At 36.0% G+C, this 9833-nt stretch overlaps 1 protein-coding gene across 1 annotated transcript; it reads right to left on the minus strand.

The window, feature by feature from the left end:
• Positions 1-807: 807 nt before the first annotated feature.
• C29H9orf57 (chromosome 29 C9orf57 homolog) lies at positions 808-9281 on the minus strand. The gene is made up of 4 exons (XM_043890776.1): positions 9211-9281; positions 8649-8757; positions 4401-4523; positions 808-932 (listed from the first exon to the last, which is right to left on the minus strand). Exons 2-4 carry the CDS (start codon positions 8695-8697, stop codon positions 808-810), a joined length of 297 nt encoding a protein of 98 aa, XP_043746711.1. The 5' UTR covers positions 8698-8757; positions 9211-9281.
• Positions 9282-9833: the final 552 nt, after the last annotated feature.

A 9833-nucleotide genomic window follows, 5' to 3' on the forward strand; every position in this document is an offset into this window, starting at 1 on the left:
TGCAAAAGTAGAGCATTGAATGAGGATAATTGAATATGTGGCACATTAAAAAAATGCAAATTGCAGCTCAAAGTATATTTATAAACCTTCAGAATTTCTTGTGCAGGGAAACCCATTTCCCTGCTTCAGTTCAATTGCTTAGTCTGCCAAAATTAGATTAGCCAAAGCATTAATGTGTGTTTGAAGTATGGAAATCCAATATTTTGACAAATTTTAACCAGATGAGAAAAATAAGTACCAACCCTTGCACCTGCCTGAGACCTTTGCCGTTTAGGTTCATAGTTCTCACCCCTGGTTTGCTGATTCCTGGCTTATTTTTCCTGCAGTATTTGTTAAATCAGTTTCCCTTGTGCAATAAATTGACCTGAAAGATCACGGCAGTTTGCTTTGGAAACCAAATGAACACTTTCAAGTCACTTGGTATCTTGTGATAGAACTCATTCGTAACTGTTTTTTGGAGTATGGAAATATTTAGGAAAATTAGTAAAGTAGATATCACATGCATAATTTGACTCAGAGAGTCGCTCACATTTTTGCTCTTTGGCTTTGAAATCACTGGAAGGGGAAATAAACAGAAAGAGGAGAGAGGAGAAAATGGTATAGGGACAGATGTTTCTGAGATGAGATGGATGTGGTGGCTGAGAAGTTGGGCGCATTAAAAACCTTGGTTTCAGACCATAGCTCCTACAACCTGCAGGTCTGAGGCTTTTGCAGAGGGCTGATTGATGGCACTTGCCATCTTGGGATGACTGGTTCAGGCTTTGAGATTGACTGATCAGTGAACCAATTTAGATATGGGCCCCTGGCTCAGAAATTGCACAAAGGACGATGGCAGCAGTGAGTAGAGTAAATTTGATGAGATGTCAGGATTCTCTTAAAACACTGGTCTTGCCTTTCTGTGCAGCCTTTAACTGAATACCATTGAATTCCACCTGGGGGAAACAAGAGATCATGATAGAAGAATCCCTTAGAGGGTGCAACTGACCTGGCTTCAGATGCTTCAGATAACAGGTCAAAAAAAGGAAAAAAAGGTTCATCTGTATCATTTTTCTAGATGCCACATATAAGCGATATTATACGATATTTGTTTTTCTCTTTCTGACTTCACTCTGTACAACAGTGTCTAGGTCTATCTGCATCTCAGCAAACAGCACTATTTCCTTCCTTTTTATAACATATATACACTACTATGTATCAAATAGATAACTGAGAACTGACTGTATAGCACAGGGAACTCTATACTCAGTGTTCATGATGACCTACATTGGGAAGATATTTTAAAAAGAAGGGATCTGTATCTATATCTATATATCTATACCTATCTATCTATCTATCTATCTATCTATCTGATTCACTTTGCTGTTCAGGAGAAACTAACATTTACAGCATTGTAAAGCAACTATACTCCAGTTAAAAAAAAAAAACAAAAAACCAAGAACAAAGGAAAACAAAGTGAAAGCTCTAGATCCATGAGAATACAATCATCTTGCCTTTTAAGAACTCCCACCTAAAGTTATTCTAGTTGGGTACATTACAATACAAAGCTTTGAAACTGTAAAACAAAATAGCTTTCAAACTCAGTTGACAAAAGCTATGCAATTGCCTTTCACTATGTAGAAGTTTCTGAAATGTTAGCTGTTTGGAGACCTAATAATCATCTCTCAGTTTTACCCAGGTCATGAGCTATTCAAAGGGCTGAATCCACAGAGTTGTTTAAATGTGTAAGTGTTTCTTAGGAATGGAGGCATGTCCTTGACCTCATTTAATTTTCCCCCAATTATAAGTACATGTTCACTGTAGAAAATGTGGAAAATACACAGAAGTACAAAGTAAGTGACAATACTGTCTAGTAACTCCCCCAGTTGTATGGGGGAGAACACCAAGAACATTTCTCTAAAGGCAGCAAAACATATGACTCTTTGGAAATTTGAGAAAACAGCAGTCTTTTTCAATTGGGAGTAATTTTGTTCCCCAACCTAAGGACATTAGATAATGCCCAGAACCATTTTTTATTATTGAATTATAAGAATGACTTATATATATTTTGAAAATGAATCCTTTATCAGATATTCTTCCAGTTTTTGACTTTTCATTCTTCTAACAGAATATCTTTCTTATTAAAAAATTTTTTTTGGCTGCACCACATGGCTTACCCCAATAAGGGATCAAACCCACACCCTATGCATTGGAAGGCAAAGTCTTTAACCACTAGACTGCCAGGGAAGTCCCCAGAAACATTTTTTTTTTTTTGTCTTTGATTTATTTCACTAAGCATAATACATTCCTCATCTTCTTTATCCATTCATCTGTGATGGGCACTTAAAGTGAAAAAGTGAAAGTGAAGTTGCTCAGTCGCGTCTGACTCTTTGTGACCCCATGGACTGTAACCTACTAGGCTCCTCCCTCCATGGGATTTTCCCAGAAACATTTTTATTGTTACAACTTAGAAGATATTACTGGGATGAAGTGAGTATAAGCCAGAGATGTGCTAACCATCCTTGAATACACAAAATAGCCCTATATAACAAAGAATTATCCTGTCAAAGTGTCAATAGTGTTGACAAACTGTTGATAAAACCATCAAAAGCCTAAGTTCCAATTGTATTTGTTTTGCGTCAGTGTGAAATGGCAGACTTTCCATGTTAGAAAACTGTTCTTCCTACAACATTGTAATTATTCTAGGTCCTTGACCCAACCAAGAGATATATATTGTCAAGATTTTGCTGTATAAGCTTCCAGGCTTTTATGTGCAGAGTTTTTATGATAAGCTTACTAGAGGTCTACCTGTACACATTCAGGAAGAGAAGAGCAGTCACTGAAAGCTAATATTTCATGGCTCTGCGGGGTGGAGGGGCTTGGCCCCTTTCCTCTTTGACAAGGAAGGGGCTCTTGATTGGCACAGGTGAGAGTCAGAGGGAACTTGGGATTCGGAGAGGGGATGAGGGTTACATCGGTTGAACAAAGCTCAAGTAACCCTATTAAAACCAGCACCCCAGCAGACATGACCCCAAATTCTCTTCCTCTCTCTCAACTGACTTTGATTTCCTCTCATTTTTTTCTCCTCTTCCATTTTCATAGAGAATTTTAGAGTTTCGCTTTGTGGATTTTTATATATAAGTGGTATACTACACATACTGTTTTGTCCATGACTTTTTTCTGCCCAACAATTTAAAAAATATTTTTTCATGTTAACAGAGTGATCTGTTCATTCTAAGTATTGCATAGCAATCCGGGAACTGAATATATCAGAGTTTAACAGTTACCTATAGACATTTAGATCATTTCTGTTACTGTCCTATCAAACATAATGTTGCAATAACCTTGATATGTGCTTTTTTGTGTTACATGTATTTCTCTGCAGTAGCTTCCAAGAAATGAATTGCTTTGTAGAAAATTGAGCTCATTTAAAATTTTAACTGAAATTCACAAATTGTCTTAAAAAAGCCAAACCAATCTAAACTGTCATTAGAAAATGTATGAGTTCCCATTTTCCCGTATAGTCACTAGCACTTGCTATTACAAAACTCTTGTAATTTTTAGAGATCTGATGGGTTAAAAATATTTTTGTAATTTGAATTTCTTTGATATTTACTCTTAGGTTGAGCAGCTTTTCATGTTTTTAGGTTAAGTCATTTATATGTCCTCTTCTGAAAATTACCTTTACATCTCCTTTAACAATTTTGTTTCTTTTTGATTGTTGGTCTTTGAAAAACTTAGTTTTCTAGAAGTTATTTATTCTGGGAAGATATTAATATTTTTTCTGTTATTTATTTCCAATTTTTTTCACTCAGTTTATCCCTCATCTTTTTAATTTTGGGGTTATCATTTATTTCATAAATTTTAAAATATTGATATATTCAAATTTATCTATTATTTCTTTTATAATCTTGCCTTTTGGATGTTAAGGAGGCCTCCTTTCTTTTAAGTTTAAAATATGTCCTCCAATATTTTCTTCTAAAATTTTCATCATTTGGATTTTTGTTTCTTTAATTCATGTGGACAAGGCTGGGTTTCTGGACATGAAACCTATGTGATTGCACAGAGTCCTACATTTAGAAGGAAATTATGTATTAATTTTTTGTGAGGATGTGAATGATGTGAATGAGGCAGTATATAGATTTCTTTAGGAATGCATGCTCTGTAGTTAAACACTCACATTTGAATTAGCCAGCACTGCTTAAATGTGTAACATCATGTAAATTTCTCCTCAGATTTCTCATCCTTAAATTGGGAATAGTGACAAGATCCAGCTCAAATCATTGTTTTACTGATGTGATGTAATCCAGGTAAAGCCCTTAGTAAAGAATCTAACGTGTAGTAAATGCTCATTCAATGTTTGCTCTTATGTAAGTTTTCCTGTGCTCATTTTAATTAAAGACTTTTAAAGTGTCATGACTTACCTTTAATAAGGATCTCTTTTATACAGTACTGTCCAGGTTTTGTTCTGCAGGTTCCAAAGTCCAAAAGACATCCATGAAAGGGGATTGAGAGGTTGCATTGTCTACAAACCACACCTCCAACAGCTCAAGTACAGGATAGGAAAAATAAGGGGAAAATAGACATCAGAGAGGGAAAGACAGACAGAGAAAAGAATAATCCAAAAATAAAGTAGTGATTTTCAATTTTAAAAAATAAACAATATTTTATAAATTGATTCTAAAAACTCATATAAATTTAAAATATTTTATTTGGGGAATTTAATGGGGTGAATTTTATAACATATGCAACGTTAAAGAAGTGGAAGCACTCTGAACGAATTAAAAATGAAGCCAGGTGGGCTAAACAACTTAGTTGGTTAAAATAAATTCAGGATCTCAGAGCCTAATTAAATTAAACCAAAGTTATGTAGCCAGAATATTTAATTGCAGCCATATATTCACTGTTAGGCCTTTGTTTCAATGTCTAAGGCAGTACGTTACATGTAGTGGGTTCTCTGTGAGCATTTATCGCTTTATGTTTACGTATTGTTGTTTAGTTGCTAAGTTGTATCCAACTGTTTTTCAACCCCATGGACTGTAGCCTGCCAGGCTCTTCTGTTCATGGAATTTCCCAGGCAAGAATTTTGGTGTGGGTTGCTGTTTCCTTCTCCAGGGGATCTTCCTGACCCAGGGATCAAACCCGGGTCTCCTGCACTGTAGGCAGCTTCTTTACTGTGGAGCCATAAGGGAAGCCCTGTTTGCACATTGGTAGATTCTAACTCAAATTCTGTGGAGGCTGTGAAAATCTGTGTTCATTTTATTTTGGCTTAAAAGAGTTATTTATTTTGGTTATGTCGAAGTAGCCCAGAGACTCTTGAACTTAATCAACATAGGTGAGATTGGAAGACATTAACTGGAAGATCCCTTTTCAAATCTGACTATGCATCAGATTTACTTAAGCAGTTAAAATGAACACAGATTTCCACAGCCTCCACAGCACCTAAGTTAGAATCTATAGGAGGTGGTACCCAGGAATCTGTATTTTAGGTGCCCAGAAACAATGGAGGACTTGTGGTTTGAATGAAGATGTCTGGACCAGTTTTTGAGAAGCACTGGTTCTACTGAATTCAGGAGTCTCCTTTGTAATAACCCCTGCAGGAAGCCTTGGCTCATGATGGAGAGCTCATTATCATTAAAAAAAAAAAAAAGCTCAGATTGTTAAAGGATTCTTTAGAAATTGAACTAAAATTTGTCTTATGTTCATTGTTCCAATCTTTTAATATATGAAAACCTTTGCCATTCCACTCCTATTCACTGATTAACTCCAAAGAAACATTTATGAAATATTTTGTGCAAAGTATTTTTAAAATAATCTTTAAAAAATATTTATTTTGAAGTAAGCCAGAAAGATAAAGAACATTACAGCATACTAACACATATATATGGAATTTAGAAAGATGGTAACGATAACCCTATATGCAAAACAGAAAAAGAGACACAGAAATACAGAACAGACTTTTGAACTCTGTGGGAGAAGGTGAGGGTGGGATGTTTCAAAAGAACAGCATGTATACTATCTACGGTGAAACAGATCACCAGCCCAGGTGGGATGCATGAGACAAGTGCTCGGGCCTGGTGCACTGGGAAGACCCAGAGGAATCGGGTGGAGAGGGAGGTGGGAGGGGGGATCGGGATGGGGAATACGTGTAAATCTATGGCTTATTCATATCAATGTATGACAAAACCCACTGAAATGTTGTGAAGTAATTAGCCTCCAACTAATTAAAAAAAAAAAAATTATTTAGTGCGCCAGGTTTTAGCTGCAGCATGTGGAGTCTTCAATCTTCCTTGTGGTATGTGGGATATTTAGTTGTGCCATGCAAACTCTTAGGTGCAGCATGTAGGACCTAGTTTCCAGGGATGGAACCTGAGCCCCCTGCTTTGGGAGCTTGGAGTCTCAGCCGCTGGACCACTGGGGTAGTCCTGTGCAGTGTATTTTGTATTTCTGACATATTGGGAGTTGGAAGAGATCATTTTTAATAGAAATTAGTCTGGCTAATGAGGCTAATTAATCTCTGTTGACCACTCTCTCCAGTTTCAAACTCTTCTCAAGACATTTTGGTTTATTTGGTTCACACTGGTACTCTCCCTGAGCATGACAAACTTTCAATCTATAATCAATGATCAACCAACAAATATTTTTTAAAGAACTTAGTTTCTATCAAGAAGCCTGTTAAGCAATTTACATGTGTTAGCCCAGTCATTTCCCACAACTAACCTTTCAGGCAGGTATAGTTTTCTACCATTCACACAAAAGGAAACTGAGGTCATAAAATTTTAAGTAGTTCACTCCAGAGGCAGAGACAGGAGTTAAAAAAGGTCTATTTGAATCCAAACCCCTTGTTTTGAGCAAATACTCCATGTCACTGAAGCTGGCTACCTTTGTGTATCCTAAACCTTCTTCTTTTTTTTTTTTTTTAACATTTATCTTTATTTATTTGGCCACATAGAGTCTTAGTTGTGGCATGTGGGATCTAGTTCCCTAACCAGGGATCGAACCCAGCCCCCCTGCATCAGGAGCGCAGAGTCTTAGCCACTGGACCACCAGGGAATTCCCTACCCCAAACCTTCTGATGTCACCCTTCTTGCTGGAGATTTTGAGTCTTCCAAGATTCAAGATCAGTTACCTACCTAGAGTACTAGAGCTGCTTGCTTCTTCAAGTCATGCCCAAGTGAATTTTCCTCCTGGACTCATGAGTTCTCAAATCACAACTTGTCCTTAGAGATCCACTGCAAGACTCAGTGGCCCTGCATGCTGGGGGAGCTTACATGATGCTGGATCTTTGTCCATCACACCTAAGGCCCCTGGACTTTTCCTGGATGAGATCTGTTCTAGTTTCTTTCTCTCTCTCCTTCCTTCTGATTCCACACCCAACATCGATAGCCTTCTTCCTAAAAACTTAGCCCTGATATTCTTTACTGTAACTGAAGACAATGCCTTAACTTTTAGGCTTTTTGTTGACTGTGCTTGTTCCATCACATGACTACTTATCAACATATTCACAGATCCCATACCCTTTCTTCCAGTCTCTTTTTGTCTGAAAATGTATTGTTGGTTTTATTAATATAACTACACATGATATATTCCAATTTGACAACTAAATTCAAAGTTTCAGGTTTTATATTAAATTAGTAGTTTCCTCACATGATTAATTCTGAAGTATGCTACTTTATGACCTTATTGTGGGGAAAACCTAAAGGCTATATTTAATTATTCAAATGCATATTAAAAATATATATGTAATTTCCTAAACATTATAAATCACAGTGATGGTGACCTTTTTAAAATAAACATCCTTGCTTCGTGGACACTCCTTACTTCATAATTTCTCTCTATGCTGAATCCTCTTCTTTAACCCTCACATCTTTTCTATGTATCCAACAAAATTAATACAATCCCCTGCCTGAATAATTTTTTTCATGATAACCAAAAGACAGGAAAGCTATTCTCTTGAAAGTTTTTACCTATTCCAGTGTCCCCCTACACATTCTTTACAGAAGAGGAATATGAAGACTTCAAATATAGCAGAGACCCTAGCAGTTTGAGTTTGCTAATATACTCTGCAAGGGATAATCAGAACTCTATTGTGAATTGTATTTAGTAATGAGGGCAGTGTGGGAAGCAGAGGCTACAAATGGGTGGTCCAGCAGCTAGACATGGTTTGTTTAACTCGGGCCATGTTTATAAAGGCTTCCTGCCTAGTTTGGTTAGCTCCAGCTTAATGATAGTAATAGCAACTTCTGGGCCACCATCTACCAACTCCCTGTACTCATATATAAAATGAGAAATAATAGCACTTATCTCTTAGGATTGTGGCACGGATTCAGTGCACTAATACAATTTTTAGACTAGTACCTGGCATATAGAAAGTGATGAATAAATGCTAGCTCCGGGGTTCAATCCCTGGGTTGGGAAGATCCCCTGGAGAAGGGAAAGGCTACCCACTTGAGTATTCTGGTCTGGAGAATTCCATGGACTGTATTACAGTCCAGGGGGCCGCAAACAGTCAGATACGACTGAGCGACTTTCACTTTCTTATTATTAAGGGTTTACTTAAACTTTGCTATAAACACCTTAAATACTTTATTTAAGACCACCCTCCACTTATAATTCTGCAATTTCTTGAGTAATTTTTCCTCTTTTTGATTTATGTGTCCTTAATGACTTACCACCTAAGAGGCAGAAAAAGATAAAAGCACCGTTGAAGACAGTCCTCATTCTAAGATTTCTAGCCAAAAGAAGATGGAAGGAAAGACATGTACCACCATTAAATCTTTCCTGGGGAAGCAATAAAGTTGTACATTTGTTAGCTATTATAAAATGGGAAATGACTAAAGTTTCATTTATTTCATTAAGAAGGTATAAATAAATTCACTTTGTGAAGGAAAAACAATGTATTTGTAAAAAATTCACTGTAAACATCTAGTTTCAGAACATTTTAAGTTTAAGTGTCGTCTTATCAAATGCCATTCCCACCCTCGATAATTTCCCTGAATTACAAAACTAGGAAATGAAGTAGATAATGTTTCTAGAATAATATCCTGTTAAAAATACTTTTAACTATTAGCCAAAAATTTTTATATGTGCTTCTTCACAAACTAATGCTTTCATTGCAAATGATCATATTTATAAGGAAATATGATAGTTAGCAATAGTTAATATTTATTAAAATGAATGGAAAGAAATTGTCAGGTTGGCTGAAATATAACATTTCAGTTATATATGACTTACCTGCCTTCTTCATTAATATGTTGTGGGAATTCTCTAGGTCTTAACTTCTCTAAAGGATAACAGGAAAAATTTCTGGTGTAGTAGTTTGTTATAACTGAAGCCAGCAAGGCAGGTCTCTGATCCTCTAGATTCTAAACAGTTTAAACAGTAAAAATTGCCCAAGTAAACAGACATAAAAATTTTCACCTGAACTGTCTGATCTATATGGAACTTAATTGCTTTATTTATGAAATTAACCTAATAAAACTAAGTCAGGTACCAGTTAAACAAATTAACTATAAATTTGGCTAGTAATTTCTAAGTTCCCTATGCTACAGATTAATTAGTTCACATACACATAGCCATATGAGCATTTTTGTCTGTTCATTACATAAAGTACTTGATCTTGATATTAAAAAAATACCATATAATCTTTACAGTAGAACTTGATACATTCAGAAAGCTATTTGGTTTTTAGAAATGTTTATTTCTGAATTAATATATAGTTCCAAATCAGTACAATCTTCTTGAAGCAGATTAAAATATAATATGAAGACTGTTGAAATCACTTTGAAACATGTTCCCACCAAATTGAGTGTCTACCCCAAATGTAACCATATTAAATATGTTGGGTGTCTTTTTTA

This window comes from Cervus elaphus, chromosome 29 (assembly GCF_910594005.1).
Source record: "Cervus elaphus chromosome 29, mCerEla1.1, whole genome shotgun sequence".
Taxonomy (NCBI): domain Eukaryota; kingdom Metazoa; phylum Chordata; class Mammalia; order Artiodactyla; family Cervidae; genus Cervus; species Cervus elaphus.

Bases quoted from the DNA above. Each gene is read 5' to 3' on its own strand.
- C29H9orf57 (XM_043890776.1), bottom strand. From the start codon at position 8,697: ATGAGGACTGTCTTCAACGGTGCTTTTATCTTTTTCTGCCTCTTAGGT. The intron at 4,524-8,648 runs GTAAGTCATTAA...CCTGTACTTGAG, and splicing joins CTTTTTCTGCCTCTTAGGTG to CTGTTGGAGGTGTGGTTTGT. The intron at 933-4,400 runs GTAAGTCATGAC...TGTTTCCCCCAG, and splicing joins AAAAGAGATCCTTATTAAAG to GTGGAATTCAATGGTATTCA.